At 37.8% G+C, this 22667-nt stretch overlaps 1 protein-coding gene across 4 annotated transcripts in view; it reads right to left on the minus strand.

Annotated features, from left to right (window-relative positions):
* NRXN3 (neurexin 3) overlaps nucleotides 1-22667 on the minus strand; it is a 1807186-nt gene that overhangs the window by 234936 nt on the left and 1549583 nt on the right. For 3 of the 4 annotated variants that reach the window (XM_006864755.1, XM_006864756.1, XM_006864758.1), the window contains one exon: nucleotides 9956-10263. In XM_006864755.1, coding sequence (XP_006864817.1) covers nucleotides 9956-10263 — 308 coding nt within the window. Of the gene's footprint in view, nucleotides 1-9955; nucleotides 10264-15342; nucleotides 15433-22667 lie in introns of all 4 variants that reach the window. The other variant, XM_006864757.1, reaches the window with a different exon arrangement.

Raw genomic sequence — 22667 nt, forward strand, 5'->3', positions numbered from 1 at the left:
TATCAGGCAAGATAGGGAAATCAAAGGCATCCAAATTGGCAAAGAGGAAGTAAAACTCTTTCTATTTGCAGATGATATGATCCTATACATAGAATACCCCAAAGACTCATTCTGACTCATAGTGACCCTGTAGAGGGTTGCCGAGGCTGTAAATCTTTACAGGAGCAGAAAGCCTCCTCTTTCTCCTGCAGAACAGCTGGTAGTTTCGAACTGCTAACCCTGAGGATAGCAGCCTGATTCATAACCGCTATGCTACCAGAGCTCCTTGATAGTTTGACTAAAAAAGACCTTAATAAAATTTAGTGTTATAGTTTGGCCTTAAAAATGCCACTGATAACAACATGCTGTAACTGTATCTATTGTATAGTTAGTTAAATCATATGAAACTGTTGATATTTGACTAGTTTTGCACATACTTAGGCGGAACCAAGTATTACAAATAACGGAAAGGTTGGCTGATTGAGTGCAGCCAGCAGCACCTTGGAAGAAATGCCTGGTCAAAACCCCAAACAGCACAGTTCTGTGCTGATAAACATGGGTCGTCATGGGTTAGAATTCACCCTGCAGCAACTGCCTCGGTTTTGTTTGGTTTGGAACCATTTCTGACAGATAAAAATGGAACCATTTCCAATCATAAGCTTATCTTAAAGATGAGAATGGTATGAAACAACCATTCTCAGACGCCAATTCCCACTCAAGAATATAAGAGAGTTTCTCATGGATATCTCTAATTGATAAGTAAGATTCTGGTTCAATATGGGATCCTTGGAAAAAACCCTGGACCATTGTGGGTTTACGTGAGAAAAGACCAAAATTTTCTTGAAATTTCCTAACCCCTTATACAGGAAGTCTAAGTTATATGATGATCTAAGATTCTTATGAGAGTTTTAGGTTGAAATGGTTGCCTGATGACTAACATTCATTGGCAACTACTATTAGGTTGTCCTTGGCCTCAGTATTTTCCACACATGAGCATATTTACTATTCACAACAAGCCTATGTTGCTGTTATTAAGAGTCACTGAGTCAGTTCCAACTCATAGTGACCCTGTATAGTGTTTCCAAAGAGCAGCTAGTGAGTTTGAACCACTGACCTGTAGGCTTAAACCAACACTGTGGTCAAGTACTTATGCTATAGTGACACACCAGGACTCCTAACAAGCCTGTGGTGGTGGTTATGCACCGTGGAGTCGGTCTGACTCATAGTGACCCTCTACAGGGTTTCCCAGGCTGTAAATCTTTATGGGAGCAGAAAGCCTCATCTTTCTCCCGTGGAACAGCTGTTAGTTTCAAACTGCTGACCTTGAGGCTCACAGCCTGATTCATAACCACTACACTACCAGAACACCTTAACAGGCCTATAGGATATAGATAAAATTATACCCATTTTATAGATAACAATTAAGGCACAGAGAGGGTAAGTAGCCTATTCAGAGGTGGTACATAGCTAAGTAAAATAAAGAACTTAGAGTCCAACCTAAGAATTCTAACTCTAGAGTCTATGTTCTTCCCATCTACATATGGGATCTTGCCTGGAACATTCACTGTGCAGGGTCAATTTCCAATCATAAGCTTATCTTAAAGATGGTACTTAGAGTAAGATATGCCTGACCTAAGTCATGGTACTTTCAATCACCTCATATGCATGGGAAAGCTGAACAGTAAATAAGGAAGACCAAAGAAGAATCAATGCTGCGGTATTAATTACTCAATGTCTTTTTTATTCATAGTCTGCAGCTCCCACTAAACAGTTTTGCCATGGTGGGTCTGGGTAAGAGAAGATGGGAGGAAATGCTAATAGAATGATATATGATTCGGTTGTGAGTGGTTAGAAGAGTTCATTGAGATTGTAAAAGCTTGGAATGCTAACATATATAAAATGAGTCATCTCAGAAGTAGGAATGGGAAATCTCACTACCATCAAAGAGGAGCCTAAGTGGAGTGTGTCTTTTGGACCCCAAAATACATGTGCATGGAAACTCCATGACCAAGGTAAGAAAGGTGTGACACTGGAGGAGAGAAGCAGCAGAGGCAAGAGTCAGAACATGAGACAAAGTGGTGGAGTAAATAAAGCTGAGTTACTTTAGGCAGGAAGTTACTCGCAGTGTGGGATGTCTTTGGACACTTAATTGGGCAGTATTGACATTTTCACAATGTTAAGTTTTCCTATCCAGGAGCATGGTACAGTCTTCCATTTTTTTAAGTCTCTTTTGGTTTCTTGTAGTTTTCTTTGTGTAAGTCCTTTGTTTCTCTGGTTACATTTATTCCTAGATATTTCATCCGTTGGGTGGCTATTGTAAATGGTATTGCTTTCCTAATGTCCTTTTCAACGCTGTCATTTTTGGTATAGAGGAATCCAACTGATTTTTGTATGTTGATCTTATATTTTGGACAGTTAATTAGGAGAGTTAGGTTTGCTGACCCACAGAGCTAGAGCTGAGTGCCAGGCTTATGGTGGAATGGTGTGTCCTATGAGTATTTATCAGCAGCCTTCAAAGAGCTCTGTAACACTGCCTTGACATACAGTGCTGTCTGTGGGTATGGCTTAGAAGAGGCTACCCTGATGGGAAAAACTGTGTCCTGTGCATTGCTGCCCCCGAATTGTAACCTATTTATTTCCCTAATAAACCCTATAACTGTGAGTATGGGGTCTGAGTTTTGTGTGACTATTACGATGAACTATTAAACTCAGCTGAGTAGACTGTTCTATGAGAGAAATGATTGATGCCAGTTTTGCAGCTGTCTGTGAATTATATTGTTGAGGAATAATATTAAATATGCTATGGACTACCAAAAGAAGTCCAACCAGAATGCTCATTAGTATTAAGGATGGTGAGATTTTTGTCTCATGTGTTTTGGACCTATCATGAAGAGAAACCAGCCATTGGAGAAGGAAACCATGCTTGGTAAAGTAAAGGATCAGTGAAAAAGAGGAAGCCCACCAATGTGATGATGGATTGGCACAATGGACTAAAACACAGAACCAACTGGGAGGATGGCACAGGCCAGGGCAGAGTTTTGTTCTGTTGCACACAGAGACAGGATAAGTCACAATAACCAACTTGAGTCACCTAACAACAATATTTTCCCCAGCCTAACATTACTAAAAGCAGCTCTGGTAGTGTAGTGATTACGAATCGGGCTGCTAACCTCAAGGTCAGCAGTTGGAAACTACCAGCTGTTCCGTGGGAGAAAGATGAGGCTTTCTGCTCCCGTAAAGATTTACAGCCTCGGAAACCCCGTACAGGGTCGCTATGAGTCAGAACCGACTCCACGGCACATTACAACAACAACAACACTACTAAAAGCAGAACAGTAGGGAGACCTCCATATGGACACTGTTACAAAGCCTGAAATATCATGGTTTTCTTTTGGAATTTTTGAAAGCAGTTCACATGGAAACACTCCACTGCCAATGATGTGAAGTTTGAGATGAGAACAAAATCTCAATGAGGTCTCACACCTTTCATTTCTATTGTTTATTAGACTGGTTCCAATCCATGCTCAGTGTTGTGATTTTTCTGGTAATTTTCTGGCATCACTGGTCAGTGTCAAGGTGACTTAACCATTGGCCAGCACAGGGGAAGTTGGTCACGATCAACCCAGCTAATAGCTTAAAAACAATTCCAAATAGTGATTTGCACAGAACACACTGAGCTCTTTCGTGTTGATAGTAACTTGGGCAGAGGTCTAAGGTAAGAGAATATATAGTATCCTTGAAGGTGTTTCCTCATTGGTCTTTTCCTTTCTCCTTGGTGCATTTTCTTTATGGAGGCTGAAAGTTTATGCTATAAGATTTTTGTTTCTGTCCTTTTCCTTTTTCTAAGCTGAATTGAGAACCCAGGAACTTAAAGGTAGACCGAGTAGAGGTTTTCCATTTCAGAAGTTGACATATCAGTTTTATCATGGTTACCCACCAACAATGGGGTCAGCTGTAGTGGACATAAATGTCTGATGACCACCCCTGGTGGAAAATTTAAAGGACTCTAATCTTGTTCTTTCTTCTCACGATTCTCATGCCTGGGTTTTTGGGGTTTTTTTTTCCAGCCAAGGCTTTGAGTATCTGTATCCCTTATCTCTCACAAATGCCCTCTAGTCTCTATTATAGCTGAACTTGGATATCTCTTGCTGTAAGAAATATCATCTCTAACTTCCACAATTTATTTTTTGGCATTTCAGCCACCTACTAATTGTTCCTATTACCACTTATTCAATGGTTCTCATTCTACAAGGCCCACTTCCAGCCAGCCATCCTAATTCCAAATCTTCTTATCCTTAGGGTCCAACCATCCCAACACATACAACCACTCAGAAAATCCTGATCATACCAATAGACAACATCAAGCCCTCGTGTCCTTTTTAGTTTATAAACCCATGAGGGAAATGTTCCTGGATTCTTTTTCTTTGTAAACTAAAAATAAGTGTAGTGGGACTGATTTTATAATCAGGCACATTCTTTAAAACCATTAAAACTCCAGTTTGGTTTAAAAACTGACAAGATAGTTAAAGATGGGTAGTGAGTTGTCAGATAAATTCCTTCCTGGGATCTCAGAGACTTGATTTGTCAGAACTAACTTAGATCTCCAAGTGCTAGCCTGACCCTCCTTCAAATCCCGGATCCCCACACTACAGTCACTTCAGCCACTTTTGCCAAAAGGAACAACTTCATTTTCAGAGATAGACCCTTGCTTGAGAGCATTTTCATTTACATACCAAGTGTTGGGAGTAGATCAAAATAATAATGGCTAAAGCATACGAATTTATCATGTATGATATACTTATTTTCATCCTTCTACTTTAATAAATAAGTTTTAGCCTCATAACAATCATATAATATAGGTACTATTCATAATCCTCTTTCCTCTTTTTGAAACATGGTAGACTTAGGTTGGCTGTGAATTCTTGCTCCTACTCCCATTGAAAAGTAAGCTTTACTCTCCTTTTCCTTGTAACTGGGGAAGCTCTCTGAGCACTTTCACTGATGGAATACAGCAGAAGTGACACTATGCCAGTTTCAAGACCCATACTTTAAGAACTATCCAACTCTACTTCCTGTCCATTGCAACACTCTCTGTGTCAAGTTCCAAGCTTTCAGGAAAGAGGTGTAGTGCTGTGCGGTAAGCACTGAACTGCTAACTGGAAGATTAGCAGTTCAAACCCATCAGCGATTTTGTGAGTGAAAGATGAGGTTTTCTGCTCCCATGAAGGTTTATAGCCTCAGAAACCCTAGACAGGGTTGCTATGAGACTGAATCAACTCAGTGGCAGTGAGTCTTTGGTTAACTCTGCTAAACAAGACTACATGGAGAGATCCTGAGAATACCTGGAGATAAAAAGGACTCCAACTGAACCCAGTCTTTCCAGATAATCCCCCAATGCAAAAGGTCTGCGGCAGACCAGAAGAGCCCTCAGTTGAACACCTCTGAGTGACCCAAGTCATCTCCTTGAAAACCAGAATTGCCTACCTAATCCCTTGCCAAATTTCTCACCCATAATATCATGAAATCAAATAACATGACTGATTTTTTAAGCCATTAAGTTCTACAACAGTTTCAAAGTAACAGTTAATTAGGATGTATGAAGACTTACTCAGTGTCATATAGTTAGTATGAGGAAGAACTGGGTTTAAACCAGGTAAGCAGGTGCCAAGTGTATGCATTTAATCACTATGTCATACATTCATCTTACTACTTTTAAAAAAGAAAATGAATTTTCAAAATCACCCTGATTATTCTGGTGAAGGGAAAATTTTCCCTAACTTATTCTACATCCAGTTGTTAGATTACTCTAAGCTAATATAGCCCTGGTGTGGCACTGTGGGTTAATGCACCAGGCTGCAAAGCCATTTGAAATGCAAGGTCGGCAGTTCAAGCTCACCAGCTGCTCCTTGGAAACCCTCTACAGGATCACTATGGGTCAGAACTGACTCGACGGGACTTCACAACAACAACAATATAGTAAAGCCTTTATTACCATTCTATTCATCATTTACTATTTCTTGAGGATCTAGTAAGTATCAGACCTTACTGGAGAATTATCATCTATGGCTTACTTCTCAATGAATGTATTTATTTCTTTTTCAAGGGAGCTCCTAGAGACACCCTTACTATTATGGTGTGGTGATCTGATACTTAGGCATTGTTGTTGTTGTTATATGCTTTTGAGTCAGTTCTGATTCACAGTGATCCTGTACAGGGTTTCCAAGAGTGGCTGGTAGCTTTGAACTGCTGACCTTGTAGTTAGCAGTCCATTACTTATTCTACAGCACCATTTGTTGTTGTTGTTAAATGCCATCCAGTCAGTTCTGACCCACAGTGAGCCTGTATAGGGTTGCCGAGGAGCTGCTGGTGAGCTTGAACCACTGACCTTGCAGTTCAAACGGCTTTGCTGTCAGGCGCATTACTACACAGCACCACACCAGGACTCCACCCCTTAGCTATGAGCAATTTAACATAGTCCATGATGTCACAACAAGTAGTTCTACATACAGATCCATAACAAACCAGAAGAATATAAAAAAGATGAAAGCACCAATTATTTTCAGGGTAATGGAGCATTGGAAGGTCAAATCAAGTCAAGAACCGTTTGTTTACATTCATATACAGTAAAAAGCAGTGGTGGCGTAGTGGTTACGAATCGGGCTGCGAGTCACAAGGTCAGCAGTTTGAAACTACCAGCGGTTCCACGGGAGAAAGATGAGGCGGTCTGCTCCCGTAAAGATTTACAGCCTCGGAAACCCTGTGTAGGGTCGCTATGAGTCAGAACCGACTCCACGGCACATAACAACAACAACAACAACACTTAGTAGCATTGTTGTTGCGTATTGTCTTTGAGTTGGTTCCAACTCATAACAACACTGTATAGGGTTTCTGATTAGCAACTGGGGGGTTTGAACTTCCAACCTTGTGGTTTGAAGTCCAATGCTGATTCTACAGCACTATACTAGGAGTACATATGTTATATTAATAGAACTTAGTAGTTTTCCTTTTATCAGAAGTCAGTACCACCCAAGACCCACCAGAAATGAACTGCTGCTTTCTTAGTTTATGCTTTAAAGAAGAAACAGTGGATTTTTTAATAGCCAGGTTTTTATACTTGTGCATTACATGTTTTGTCTTGTTTCTCCTGGAAGAGTTACATATTCAGTCCATCCTGCTTTAACAATGTTATTGGAGCAAAACAGGATAGAACATGGCACCATTTAAAAATACTGTAAGATTGCACATATAGATAAAACAATGAATTATAGGTCTGATGAACAATAAGCCTAGGTTTTCTCACTTTTTCTTTCTAAAGTATCTTCCAGAGATCTGAGCCTTATAAAACCACTACCTACCTTATCAAAAAAATAATAATAATAAATGCATGTATCTGTATCCTCTATCACAAGGGACTCACTATTAGAGCTTCTGGGATTAACATTCTTATCTAATGTCTCCACTGTTGTTGTTAAGTGCCATCTACTCATAGTGACCCTGTATAGGGTAGTGAGTTTGAACCACTGACCTTGTGGTTCAAACCGACCTTGCAGTCCAGCACATTAACCTGCAGCATCACACCAGGGCTCTATAGAGTCTAGGAATCCTCCTATACCTTGTATAGACTGTAACGGTTGATGGGTTCCCAAGTCCTAATATAAGCTACAAAATTTATAGTACTTCAAACAAGAACAGGCTCGGGGACATGGCAAACTATTTTATTTTCATGGAATGCAGGGCAGGGTTCTTATGACTACAAAACACAAAACCCTTAACACAAAGCCATTTCCTCTGGCTATTCTTTATAAATGAGCCCTGGTAGCTCTGTGGTTTGCGAATTGGGCTGCTAACCACAGTGTCAACAGTTCAAATCCACCAGCCACTGCGCAGGAGAAAGATGAGACTTTTTTGTTCCCACAAAGATTGGCAGCCTCAGAAACCCTGTGCAGGGCCACTGTGAGTCACCACCACATCTCTGTAGTGAATATGGGACTTTTGTATCACTCATCTCCGTCGAGTGAATTCTATAAGGCTTTCCTCCAAGAATATGGATTCTTACACTCTTAAAAACAGAGTGTCAACAGATTTTAAAATTATTTTTAAAGTCTTACAAAAATAAAAGACATGAGAATGTAAGCCACTTATCACTGAACTCCAGAGAGTAGGCATCATCCAATTATCCATCCTGTGATATGACAACAGGCTGTAAGAGATTCAGGGGCATAATTACTGGTAAGACTTTCGGGCCTTGTACCTTGCTCTTCCTGGAGAGCTCTGACTCTTTTGTTTATGGAAAATATTTAGAAGGTGACCCAATCTGCACCTATTTGTGTATTTTCTGAAGGAGGGAAGCCCCAAACAGATCATTATCATAGCTTAGTCCCCGAATCCCTGTGTAACATTAAATCCTACTGAAGGCAGTGACAACTTGGCATGGAAAAGGACTAGGGGACTATCCATTGCTACAAAGAAAAAGTCATTTTGCTCCCCTGCTTCCCACAGAGTTAGCACAATGTATTCTGACAGAAACAAAACAACTCTGCCAAGACCTGTGCAGACAGAAACATCCTTTCACCAGCAATAAACAGATCTGTTCTCGAGCTATAGAGAGTCATAATAGAAATATATATTGCCTTTTATCTTCATTTCAGTGAGCAGAGTGAAGTGTCAGGAGTTATTGCTTTAATATCAGTAGTGAAGATGCTATTTTTTTTTTTTTTTGAGCATGTGTGTAGGTTTTCATGTAAAAGCCTATGCAGTATAAGATTGTTGTGCTAACTAAGCTCTTAGTAGCCTGTCTAAAACATGTACAATTGTTCTTATAACATCTTTAGTATATATAGCTGAAAATTGTTCCTGTGGAGTCAGACAAGTTGCTGTCTGGATATTTCTCCTCAAAGAACAGGGAAAGGGAAGCTAATGTTTGTATTTCTCCCTACATATAAAACTTAATTCAGAAGAATGAGGACACACAGGAGATGGAATTGACGATTGACTTTAAGTTTATCATGTCCACTGAAGTCAATGGAAAGGTTATGGCAAAGACTCTAAGAGCCCCTACACAATGTCTTTAAACTAAGAAACAGAAGGGACAAATAGTGATCTACAGAATTTCCTACAAACACTAACTAGGCTACGGACAATTTTCCCCACAAGCAGTTGAAATGTTTTATTTTATGCCAGAGAATTTATGGCTAATAACTCGATTACCCTTCCTACCCCCTGACTACCTAGATTTATGAAATGCCAAGGGAGTCAGCAAAGTATTAAGCTTTAGCTTGGGTATAATTACTTTCAAGTGAAAAAACAAAAACCTTACCACAAAACTAAGAACTTCCTGCAGAGCTAAACTCAACCCTTTAAATGTTCTAATATAATTAGGATCTTGGTCAAATATAAAAGAAACAAAATGGACAAAAACCAAAACGGACAAGTGATTAATCAAGATTCAATATCAAACACAAAGAGCATTTTACAAGGATTAGTTGCACCTCTAGTCTCAATTGCCCTTGATTTAACGGTGCTCATTGGCCTCAATAATGAACAATTCATATTCCAGAAAAGCCACCTGGAGAAGATGAATAGAAATGAATGAGGATACAATCTTTCATACGATAACAGTTTTTTTTTTTTCTTTCCTCCTTTTCCCTTTTTGCTATTTAGAAGAAAAGGTAATAAAATAAGAGGAGGGAGTATTTTATATTGAAAGAGTCGACCGTTGCTTATTTTGAATAACAGTTTTATTATTTCAGTGATAAATATGATAGGATTAGTAACCCATGAGTGCCACAAGACTTTTATAACTTCTTTAGCAATGACTTTGTCTTTCTATACTCTTGGGCCTTATTACAATGAGTATCTGTAGGCGTCCTTCCAACAAAGAGTAATTCAGATTCTTCAGTTATATAGCAACACTGACTGATAGCAATGATTCAGAAACAAGAAAATATAAACAGTTACTACTTGGAGAAAGGCTTACCTGAATGCTGGCTGTGGAGCGATTCTTGCGGGTTGTAGTCGTAGCCATTGTAGTGGTAGTTTCCATGACAGTGGTAGACATTTCTGGTGGCATGGAGGTTGTCTGTGTTGTTCCCAAGATTGACGGGACCTCTCCTACCAGCCGGACACTTCCATTGATTTTGATATTGGGGTTGTTCTCAGCCGCCATGTTCAGTACTTTCAAACCATCATAATAGAGCCCAGAGAGCTGGCCTTGGAAGGGACGTCCTTTGTCCTTTCCACCAATGGCTATTTGCGCCTGGGTGTTGAAGATGGTTAACTGCCGGCCTAGTGGGTTGGGTGGAGGAAACAGCATTATTCCCATTTTTTTTATCTCTGTGCCTTACCTGGTCAGAATGGACCAGGCATCACAACAGGCTTCCTTGAGCAACTGAAGAGGAGAAAAGTTAATCACAGAATTTCAATAGATATGGGCAAGTAGCATTTCATAATAGTTATCTCTTCCACTGTCTAGCTGAAAATTCAAGGAACCTTAACAATGAAGTCTCTAGCTCTTTGTTCTGAGGAAGGAAAAATTTTGACTCAGTAACAAGCAATTAATACTGCTTGTCACGGAGTCAAAATTTTCTTGGGTCTGTTATTTCTGAATGATAGAAAAATAGTTCCAAATCACGTGACAACCAGAATATGTCACTGATACCTATTGTACTGAGTTTTTTTAAGCTACAATGGCACGTAAGATAACTTAAAGGAAATATATATGGTAAATAAAACCTCATTAAGCATATACAGAACACTTAAAAAAATAATTCTGTTAGATAAGTCCAATTAACTGAAATTAAATTCTAGTTAAGAGACTTGAATTTATTGTGCTTTTGTAAAATTGAACATTCTAGTTGTGAAACACCTTATTTCTTAGTACTCTTCATAGTACATAGTGTTCTACCTACATTTGCTATTCAATAAACATTATGGCTGACCATTTCCTATGTCTATTAACTTTTTGGGAGATTGTGGTCATACAACTAAATCATTTTCTAAAAGATGGAAAATAAATGGGCACTGATAATGCCTTTGGGGGAAAATAAAAGGATAATATATCACTCAGAAGTATTGAATTTTTAAAGACTGGTAGTATTTATGATGAAGGCACCACATAAAACTTGTAAAAATGATACAGAAGTATGTCAATGGATTGAAGAATACCAATACTTCACCTTACTTGGATTTCCCACTTGGGAATCATTTATGATTCTGTGGAAAGAAAATTATCAGAATAAAATAAAATCATGACAAAATAGATTTTAAAAAAGTGAAATTCAACTATTTAACTCCCAACTACTTCTGCTTATAAAGAACTCTCCAAAGTGCTAGGTTTTCCCCCAGAAAACCCAAATCACTTTTTAAAAATCATTGTAATATATCAGGACATATAATATACTGAAGCCTTCCTATACTGTTAATTTCCTAGGATTTCTTCCTTCTGTTTTTCTAAATGGAGAAAGGGGTAAAAAGAACTTTATTAAAGGAATTAAGTCTATCCCTTTTGAAATTTTCTCCACTTTCATAATTGATCAAATAATGTTCCACTCATTTTAAATTTAATCACCTAAATTATTTTAGCAAAACAAACAAACAACTGGAAACAGACTCTCTGTTATTTTTGCTTGATTAATAAAAGTGTGTATTTTGAAACATTTTGCTCTACAATTTTCAATATGATAAAAATGTTTTGTGATGTTTGGGCTATTAACTTTTCTCACAAGGTCTTCAAACCTGTTTATTTTTCCTTAAGTTTCTGGTGTAAAGTGTGGAACATCAGCTCAATATATAAGAATGGATGAAATGAAAGAGTAAAAGAGGGGGAAATGTCTCTGCTCAGATGGCATTCTTTCTGCCGGAGTCAACTTTGCTCATCTGAAAAACTCTTAAGGGTATTTAGTAGAGTTATAACAACCGTTTTCAAGACCTCAAACATTGAAGTATGTATATAGTTCATTAGAAAATTTTGTTCTAGTGAAAATGATCTGCATTTTAGAAATATCTTTGGAACATGGAAATGGGATGTGCTGGCCTGACTGATGCCAGAATTACCTAGATCTCAAGGTTACAATTGAGACAGATCTAATAGATTTCCATTAGTTCCTCACCAACTCTTTTAGTATCCCATGCACATGCTCCATTGCCTATTCTTTGGTTTCTCTCCTCTTAATGCAAGATGCAGCAAGAAGTTCAATGCACAGTAACACTAATAAATGGCCTGGCGTGCATGCCTCTTACTGTTCTGGGGAGCGTGCTGACTCTGTAAGATAAGCCCTGGATTGCATATTTCAAGACTGGTAGTTTGAGCATACCAGCCACTTCATAGAAGAAAGATGAAGCTTCCTGCTACCTCAAAGACTTACAGCCTCAGAAACTCTATTCAGAGTTGCTCTGAGGCAGAAGCAACTACAGCCCTCTATAACTGTTCACAGGGAGTTGCTTATGCTTCCATTATGCTATAAGAAATATTTGTTTCCATTTGTTTGTTTGTTACTTGGTTTATTTCTGGTTAGATTTACTTTTCTTCTGGGCCAAGATCCTCTCCTAGCTTCCTGAACCATGTTTTTAAGTGGTTTGTGCAAAGCAAGCTGGCTTTAAAGGGAGACACTTTCACTCTCCTACCTCCCTTCTTCTGATCAATTTATCTCTGCTAGATAATTACGAGAAAGAGAAGCAGGTGAGACACAGCCATTACTTACTAACCCTACCCTGTGAAAGATCTGAGAAACCAGCTGGACAATGTTTCCTTTTATCACTTGTCTAAGAAGTAATTCTCAAAATCACTGGCAGATCTCATTACTGTCACTCTTTATGATCAATTGAATTTTTATCATGGATATTTTGGGGAGTACAATGGCTCTGTGGGATAAGCACTGTATTGTGAACCACAAAGTCAGCTGTTTGAGCCCATTAGCCACTTCACAGGGAAAAAGATGAGGCTTTCTGCTCCTGTAAAGATTTACAGCCTTGGAAAACCTATATTGGGTCTCTATGAGTCGGAAGGACTCCACAGCACTTTAACAACACCATGTATATATTGTATCTATATGCACATATGCGTTATGTGTTAGGGGTGGTATTGTTTGCCCAGTCTGAGGATTGTTCTGCCATCAGCGATACAAAATGTGGTTTAAAAAAAAAAGATTTTATCTTTATAATGGTTACTTAATTTGTGTGTTATAACAAAGTACAAGATTTATAACAGGTTATACTTTGTTTTGTTTTGAATTCCCATCGTCTTGGAAGTCATTAATTGTTATCTCATTTGGAAATCAAGTTCACATACTGCTTAAATTAAATCTTTGTACATCTCCAGTCAGTGTGGCTCAAAGAACTAATTAATTAAACTTCAGAACACCCTTGAGGAAAAAGCAGCATTATTTCTCCTCTCCTCAGATGGGAAATCTGAGCTATAAGGAGGTTAAGTGGATTGTCTAAGGTCAGAAAGTCAGTCAATAGCAGACTGAGACATAAAGCAGACTTGGGAATGTTGTGAACAGACTCTCTTCCTCAATGACAGAAATAACTCCAAAGAGGCTTTCCAAGTACTTTGCAAGGTGTCCCCTTAATGATCCATCTATATTTATCTGTGTTCTTAATGCTTTATAATTCTTGAAAGGAAAGTTAGCTAGGCAGAGGAAGAGGCATAGCAATAGAATGAACAGACATTACTCACCCAAATTATAAAAAACAGTAATTTCAGTGATAACAATATAGAAGAGAACTTCAAAGTTAGCAAATAAGCCTTTTATATGCATATAAAAACATATGTATATTTGATTAATAAATCAGAAGTCATTTGTCCAGCCAGCCTTAACCACCCCAACCCAAACCCTCTATTTCTTGTATACTAAAAAATATCTGTTATGAATGTCAAGTGACTATAAGAAAACTAAAAGCCTACTAATAACTTTGTAATGGTTTATACAAATGAAAATGCCTGGCATGCTATTAAACTTAGACTTCAAAAGGCAATGGAGTAAAAGAAAATATTATTAAACATAAAATTGGAAGAAACAAAAAAAGTTCTCTCAGGCACATGAGACTCTGACATGCATCTAGTTTTCTTATCTTTTTTTTAAACAGTGAGGCAGTCATTGTCTTTAATGTTAAAGGGACTTTATGAACTAGTGATTACTGAACAAAATTATTTGCTTTTTAGAGTTAGTCTTAATTTATTTTTAATTAGACCACATGCGTTAAAAACAGGGCAAACAGTTAAGACCCAGTGAGGATTTTCGGTGTTGAAGGGTCCAAATATTTTCTCTGAATTTTAAATCTATAGTAGGTTTTAGGCTTTTATTTTTAAAGTATATACTAAGAAATGTATTCAATGTCTACATACACACACACACACACATATATATGTAACTCCATCAAATCTCTACAAATGTTAAGAACTTAACGTCTTGAGACAAAAGTAGCTTATACTGACTGACTCCGGAAAGGACAGAATAAATAGACTTTTTAAAACAGAGAGTATTTCACTGAAAGACAATGGTTTCCTTCCTAACAAATAGAAGCCACACAGAAAATTCTAACATCAGTTATAACCGCTGCCCTCTTTTATTAACAGAGTGGTGGTTTCCTCCAGCAAATCAGAAACCTCTGTCTTGTCCTTCATGTCCAATGCACTGTCTTAACCTCTTACACTTCTGTTATATAAAAAACAAACACACAAGGGCACCACACAACCCAAGTGTAAAATAAGTTCTTTTTTTTCTTTTTTACTTTCAGTCAGCAACTAGGAGTAGGACACAATTAACCTTTCACAAAATATGTCTGCCTCTGTAGGTTTGAGTATAAAGGCAAAATTCACCTTTCTCATTCTTTGTTTAAAAACAATTTTTAAAAAATGTTCCTTTTATAACATTTGTTTGCAACAAGTTCAAGTTACAAAAGTCAATCTCTGATTTAAAAAAAAAAAACACAAATACATGTTACAGATAGTAAAGCCAAATCAGCCTCAAGATGTAAGTTTTTACAAAGTACTTTCTGGAATTTCTTTAGTGAGCTTTAGTGGAAGAGGTAATTTAAAACAAATTAGCAAATAATGTCATGCAGTGGTTAAATTGCCATAATACATTTTTTTTTTTTTTTAAAAAAAAGAGGTTCCTGGAAATTCTTGTTTGTTGTCGCATTGATACCAGGCTAGATGTTAGTCCCTTTAACTGTATTTTAATGGCAATGTTATAGCATGATTTATCAACATATGGCAGGTGGAAGCTGACACAAATTATAATGAAAATTAAAACACTCATTTATGCAGCAGGCGATTATCATTTAAGAAACATTTATTTGCAGGCTTTAAAAATGAGGGTTTAGAATCAAATGATTTTAAAATGAAAGTTTAATGACGGTTACCTTTTTCCTGCATCCACTCTTCTACGGGCCGGTTATATTTGAAGGGGATTTTCTGTTTTACCATTTGGAAGCGTTCATTATCAGTGTTGCCTTTAAAGTTTAAAAAACAGCTTAAAGAACAATCTGAAAAGTCAATAAGTCATTAAAAAACATCCTAGGTTTTTGGTTTGTTTTATGAAGTTTTTAGAGATAGATATCAATTTAGCTTTACTAGAGGTGGAGAGGAAATCACTCTGGCCCATGGTGGATATACTGAAGGTCAGGTCAGTCTTAGCTACGCGGTGTTCCACTGTGTTTCAGAAATGGACCTGGGAGAATAGTAAGAGGTTTGGTCATTTACACCAATAGGGTTCCCTTCATTCTTCCATCTCTGTTCGCCCACACCTTAATTGGCCAATTTAGGCATAAGGATCAACCTGACTCATGAGTAATTCACCTGACATAATAGGCTCTTCAGTCTGCATACTTTTAGTACTTGAAACTTCTTTATCTCCTGACGGAAGGAAGCCAAGGAAGGCAATTTAAGCTTTGATTACAAAGGGAGACTTCTTATTTTACCATAGGTGGCCCCGGCATCCCATCAACTATGTTCGATGCAAGGGTGCTTCATTATAATGAATGGCTGGGACACAAAATTCTATCAATCCAAAATAAAGTGGGGTAAACTCTTAAATGTTTTCATAGAAAAGTAACATGCAATTTTGGAAAAAGAAGCTCAATCTACAACCTTAACAAATTCATCAGATGCTCCTCGGTAACTCTATACAGGGCCGCTATGAGTTGTACCCAACTTGATTGCACTTAAAAACAATAACACAATTTGAAAAGTGACAGATATCCTAGGGATGTCTTTATTCCCCATAATCTCTGCCCTCTCTCAACCTTAAGGATCTTTGGTAGTGTGGTGGATTATGTCTTGGGTGGCTAAACGCAAGATCAGCAGTTTGAATCCACCAGCTACTCTGCTAGAAAAAGATGAGGCTTTCTACTTCTGTAAAATGTATAGCCTCAGAGACCCTATAAAAGGTTGTTTTCAGTTGGAATTGACTCAACAGTATGAAGCATCAGCAGCTTGAACAAAAATGGCAATTCAGTTTTGTTGGAGTCAGTTTTGGTTGGAGTCCTGGTGTGGCACTACGAGTTAATGCTCTGAACTTCAAGGTAGGTTTGAACCTCAAGGGCAGCAGTTCAAGGTAAATTGGTTTGAACCTCAAGGTCACCAGCCGCTCCTTGGAAACCCTATGCACGGTCACTACGAGTCGGAACCAACTCAAGGGAACTTAACAACAGAGTCACCTAGAATATATTCAATGACTTTGAGATTTCCCCACATATCATTTGGGCTAAAACATTAAATACAGTAGTAACATTCATGCCACTCACTATAAAAAAAGTTAGACAAATCAACAGTAAGCATAAAGCTAAATATTCTTAGTAGCATACAAGACAAACTTTGTTGTTGTTGTTATGTGCCGTGGAGTCGGTTCCGACTCACAGCGACCCTGCACAGGGTTTCCGAGGCTGTTAATCTTTACGGGAACAGAACGCCTCATCTTTCTCCCGCGGAACCGCTGGTAGTTTCGAACTGCTGACCTTATGGTTCGCAGCCCGATTTGTAACCACTACGCTACCAGAGCTCCTTATCAGTGGTAACCAAATTTCTAAATTACCAGTGTTTTATATATATCAAATAAATTAACTAAGTAGCTGAGTTGATTTACTTCCTCCAAATGCACAGGGCTCTTAACTTTCCTAAAGATTCTCTGAATCCACTCTCTTTCATATCAGAAGGCTTGACAGAAAATCATTTGGGGACATGATTCAAGCCAGAAAAATAGTTAATGACGTAGACAATTGGGTTAAGTGACATGTTGGAAGCACAGCATAGCCATGATTCAACCTTGGACCTTTGGAAAAGTCAGAGGTCATTCTTCGCCACCTCAGCTTTAAAGACATTTAGAAAATAAGTTTTAAGTTTCCCTCACCAGATCGATAGTATCTGGTACTAATGATAGTCATCTTACATATCTTTAAATGCTGTGAAAGATGGAAGGTCGTTTGAAAAACCAAATTGGTTTAAATTGCCAGATTAACATTACTCTTAGTCTCTTTTCATGTTCTTGTTGGTTTTTATTTTAATTTATCTCAAACATTAGTAAGAACTGTTTTATAAACATGTGCATGAGAATGAGTTCATTTGCCCCAGGCCCCATTTGTTAGGCTGATTAAAGAGTAAACAACCTTCTAAAGATAAGAACTCATAGATAGCAACTACTCTGAAAGCTGAGTAAAGCTAATCAAATCCATATATATTCATATTAAATCCTTAATGATAATTAGTTTTATATGACATAAAGCAACCAGTAGGAAACATTAAACAAAGAGTGAAATCAGTTCTTCAACAGAAAGTGATGCCATCCTCAAGAAAGAGTGGCCGTGTGAATAATAATGACCTAAAAAGAGGAATGTATTAAAAACACACAAAATAGTAATGGTTGCAGTCCTCAACCACACTGAAAAATATAATAAATTGTGCAAAGAAATCTTCAAAAAATAAACAGTGCTCAAAATAGTTACATGGGACTGAGTTTTAAAAATAAATAAACACAAGTCACATGTCATTCTGCTTAAAATAAAGGCATGCGTTTATCTGTATGTGTGCATACACACACATGCAAATATCCCTATCCATTTTTGGTCAGAAATGGACCTTTGTGTACAATCATCTTTTACTATTATCCTTTGCATTTGGACTGTTGGTTCTACTAGCAAGTATTTAGACACCTGGAGACATGCACAACACGCACTAATGAATGAGAATACTGCAAAGAACAGAATACTCTGAACTGAAATCCTTAAAAGCCTGACTGGTTCACAGACACGGCTCCAACCTTTCTGCAAAATGATCTCACATTTCCTGTAGGTGGATGGGTCTATTTAAAATAAAAGGGAAAGGGAAGAAGATAAACTAGACTTTGAATACCTTTCTAATACACCAGCCCTTATTTAAGGACTTAAAATTTGACAAAAGAGTAAAAAGTCTTTCAGGTGAGTAACTGACAGATACAGAAAGAACTTTTGAATAGAATAAAAAAAAATAACTTTTACACCATCATTTGTACCCTCTCTTGGTCCAAATATAGGATTTGTTCATTAGAAATTATACTCATTTCATTAAAACCATAATCATAAGAGTTAAGACCATGGGCTTTGGAGACAAACTTGGCTTGGGAGACAAACTTTAGCATTTAAAATTGGGTGACCTGGGGCAAGTTACTTAACCTCAGTTTCCACATTCCCAATTCATCAGAGAACTTCATATAATAGAAGATAGGGCATGCATGTTGTTGTTAAGTGTCGGCTGGTTCCTACTCATAGCAACCCTGTCATAGAGTTTCCAAGGAGTGGCTGGTGAGCTTGAACCATTGAACTAGTGGTTTAACCAACCTTGCAGTCCAGTGCTTTATCCCCCAGCACCACACCAGGGCTCCAGAACACATATAGTACCTAGGATATGAAGTACATTCAGCTTATTTAAACTGTCAGCATTAATATGGTTTAACGGCTTCCGTAGTGGTTATGAATCAGGCTGCTAATCTCACGGTCAGCAGTTCAAAACTACCAGCTGTTCCGCGGGAGAAAGAAGGGGCTTTCTGCTCCCATAAAGATTTACAGCCTCAGAAACCCTGTACTGGGTGGCTACGAGTTGGAACCCACTCCACAGCACATAACAACAACAACAGTGATTAAATGGAAGCACATTGGTTCCATGGTGTTAGAATTTTATCAATCCTTCATATAAAAGATGGCCATTTCTCATTTAGCATCACCAAGATTATCTTGAAAAGATCAACTGACTTTTGAAAAAGAAGTATTCTGAATGTGCTCTAAATCTTCTGGCTTGTGCTTCACCCCTACCCCCCATCCCCCGAATTATCCAAAATGTACTTAGCTAGCCCCATTTCCAAAACAAGTAGGTTTCTAAAACCACTGAACGTAAAAGAGCAATTCAGGCATTGACAAATGTTATATCTTGGTCCAACCACAGGTAATGATGATATACTGCTGCTAAGATGAGGAAGAGTGGTTTAAAGGTTCTGGCAATTTGCACCAGGCTGGCAGCAAATGCTTTCTTGCAGGTAGCCTATTAATACCACCTGAAATGTTGTCAAGCACACGAACATGTTAATAGGACTATTGTAATAACATTCATCTGTGCAAAATTAATGCCAGAGGTATTTTTGCATTTTGTTTTCAACTCTAGAATAAAGGAAGAAAAGTTTTCTTTATTGCTTTCTTGACACTATGAAAATGGGAGGGAGAGTTTAATGAACAGTCCAAGAATGAATACTGTGTACTAAAGCCAGAGGCAAAAGAAAATCAATGTGGGGAGACTCAAGGAGTAGGGTAGTTCAGACGTTCTTACCATGACTCTGTCCCCAAATAGCACTTTGTGAGTTTTAAAGCAAATACATGACACTAAACAAAAGGGACTGGGGAAGTTCTCTGAGCTTAATTTTGGACACTTCCCCGGCATTGGCCCAGACCACCTCTTTCAGAGTCAGAAAGGAAAGTGTAGTATTACCCAGAGGGCATCTAGAATATTTGGCCATTTTTAAGTGATGGATGGACTTTAACAAAGAACTAATATCTTCTATTTATAAAGTGCCTTTCAACAAAGGAGTTCAAAATGTAATTATAGCATCATCTCATTAATCCTCACAACACACACCTTTGGGGCTGAAGGGGAAAAAAACAAAACAAAACAAAACAAAAAACCCACAACTATTTATACATGGTGAGCCCTGATCCTTTAGTGTGCCAAGGTAAAGAAATTAATCTCTTGGAGTAGAATACTGATGGGCTGGGTGAAGTGAATTAATAGGTCCAGAGCACAAGGGCATTATTAAGTAAGCGAGCTTTTCCTGACTCATTTAAGTGGTACCTTGAGCCAGTGAGAACTACCTCTCCTAAATGATGAAATATTTACCCCAGGAAAGCAATCTGGATCACCCAGGTATCACCTGACTTGGCTGAAGAAACTCACTGCTACAAGTCTTCTGGATATGTTCAGATATGAAAAATACACAAGGACAGATACATTATCATTCCCTTCCTGTACAAAGTCTTCATCTACCATTTCTAGGCTACAGAATGTAAGCTGTTTAAATCAAGATGGCTGAAGCATGAGAGAAACACTGAATTAAATTCTGGCTCAGATATTTGCCCATTTTATGAATTTGAGCAATTTATTTAATTTAGGTAAGTCTCTATTTCTTCATCTGTTAGGGAAAAAAGAAAGAATAGTATCTCTATTTCAAGATTTCATACAAATAAAATATGATCATTCAAGCAAGGACTTACTTAGTTCAGGATGGAGTTGGAAGAGGTTGGGATTGGGAAGAGTCGGTGATGAGTTGAAATTGTCAAGATCCTTCCTTAACACAGGTCTAAGCCTCCAAAATGAAAGCTCATTTTCCCCATAAACAGCTAAAGAGGACACAGAGATGATCACTCTAGAGAGCCCTCTAAAACCTCTTATAGTTTGGAAATTTCCGGTGAGCTCTGGTCTCTGCCTGTCTTCTCTGACAGATGTGCCTATGGACATTCAGTCCTCATTTTTGAATATCATACAGGCTTGGTGATGGGTGTGGGAAAACAGGACTGAGATGAAGCTCCAATGGCCTGATGTCCAATGATCTTGTTAGGGTTCCCAGACCTTTCTTCCTGTCTGTGATGAGTTTGTGTATACACATGTTAACACTGAGCTTCTCTTTCATATCCTGAAAAGTATCATCTATGTTGAATGGTTGTTATACTAAACCCCACTAATCCTGATGCAACAATTAGAACACATACCACTAATTGCCACCTGTTCCTTGCATTTTGAGACCATTGTTAATTTTCCTCCTGGAGTTTCTACTCACTTATCCTTATCCAGAAAGATAAACAAAATAAGATACAGGTGATTGTCACATCACTCTTTAGTCTCACAGTTTACAAGACTATTTTAAAGCAATTTTTAACAAAACTTACTTCAAGTCAATAGAATTGGCTTGTGTTGATTCTTTTTAAGGGCAACTTTCAAAAATGGTATGCATACTATCAATTAAGAAAAAAATAAACTATGAAATTTACTTTTCGTCCTCAATGTTGTCATTTTTTATTCCTCTTCCATAATTACTCTGAAAAATGCACTGAAGAAAGACTAGTCAATTTCAATGTCTGGGTTTTGTCGAGTTTCTTTCTGACAAACATACTTTATAGATCTATGTCTGGTATATCTTTATGCTTTAGTTTTTTTTCAAATGTAAAACAAAGATTACAGTAGCAGCTGCAGCATAGGATTGTGAGAATTCATGGAGGAAGTTTACGCAAAGCACTTAGTGAAATGTATGGCACGTAATAGGTACTCAAGACACGACTTATTTTTATTTGGTTTATTGTTGTTACTAGCACCTAATTTAGAAGGGTTAAATTAAAAAGTAGGAAAACTCAACAAGAATTGCCTATGCACACAATTTCTAGTGTCAAATGTTTCAAATTTCCTTTTCAACAGAAAGCTTTAATGTTTGCTTTTCAGACATTTGACATAGGATCCCATCAAGATATCCCCCAGGTACCTTTATCCTGTTCACTTGTTTCCTTCTTGTTGCAAAAGTCACATTGTTCTTTTGAACTCATTCTTTCTCTCAGTGCAAACATTCCTGCGTGTCCATCCTCAATCTCCCCAGTTTTCTTTAGTCTTGGTGGTTTCTTTGATTTCTCTCCAATCTCCCTCCACCCCAGCTCACCACCCCAGCTCTTTCACTGCTTTGACACTTGGCTTGCATTTCAGGCAGTGGACATGAATTTCCCCATTTTTTTTTTTTTTTTAATCTAGAATTTTTTTATTGTTAAAAAAATCTATTAATGTCCTTCCCTACTCAACACATAAAGTAAGGGACAATGTCAATGGACAACCACTAGGAACATGTTCATACTGGTGAACAGGAAAATAACATTTAAAGGAACATTTCTGATGCTACAATACTTTCTGATGCCATAATGAATGTATGCCACAATAATTCTTCCACTTGGTTCTTATGGAAGATCTAGTCCTTATGAATTTTAGATCTTATAGATCAGCCTTTAATCCAACACCTTCAAACGAATACATTATCCCCAAGGGAGCTAAAAATAATAATCAGTGTACGGATGGATAAGTTTAATGGACTATAGTTAAAGACCTGCTTTGAAGTTCTAAAAGTCTATTATATGAAGGCAGCACCCACTCATCACCTGGTCAGTATGAAGTTATCTCAGTAACATCATATCACGATCAC

This window comes from Chrysochloris asiatica, unplaced genomic scaffold, assembly GCF_000296735.1.
Source record: "Chrysochloris asiatica unplaced genomic scaffold, ChrAsi1.0 scaffold00070, whole genome shotgun sequence".
Classification (NCBI taxonomy): domain Eukaryota; kingdom Metazoa; phylum Chordata; class Mammalia; order Afrosoricida; family Chrysochloridae; genus Chrysochloris; species Chrysochloris asiatica.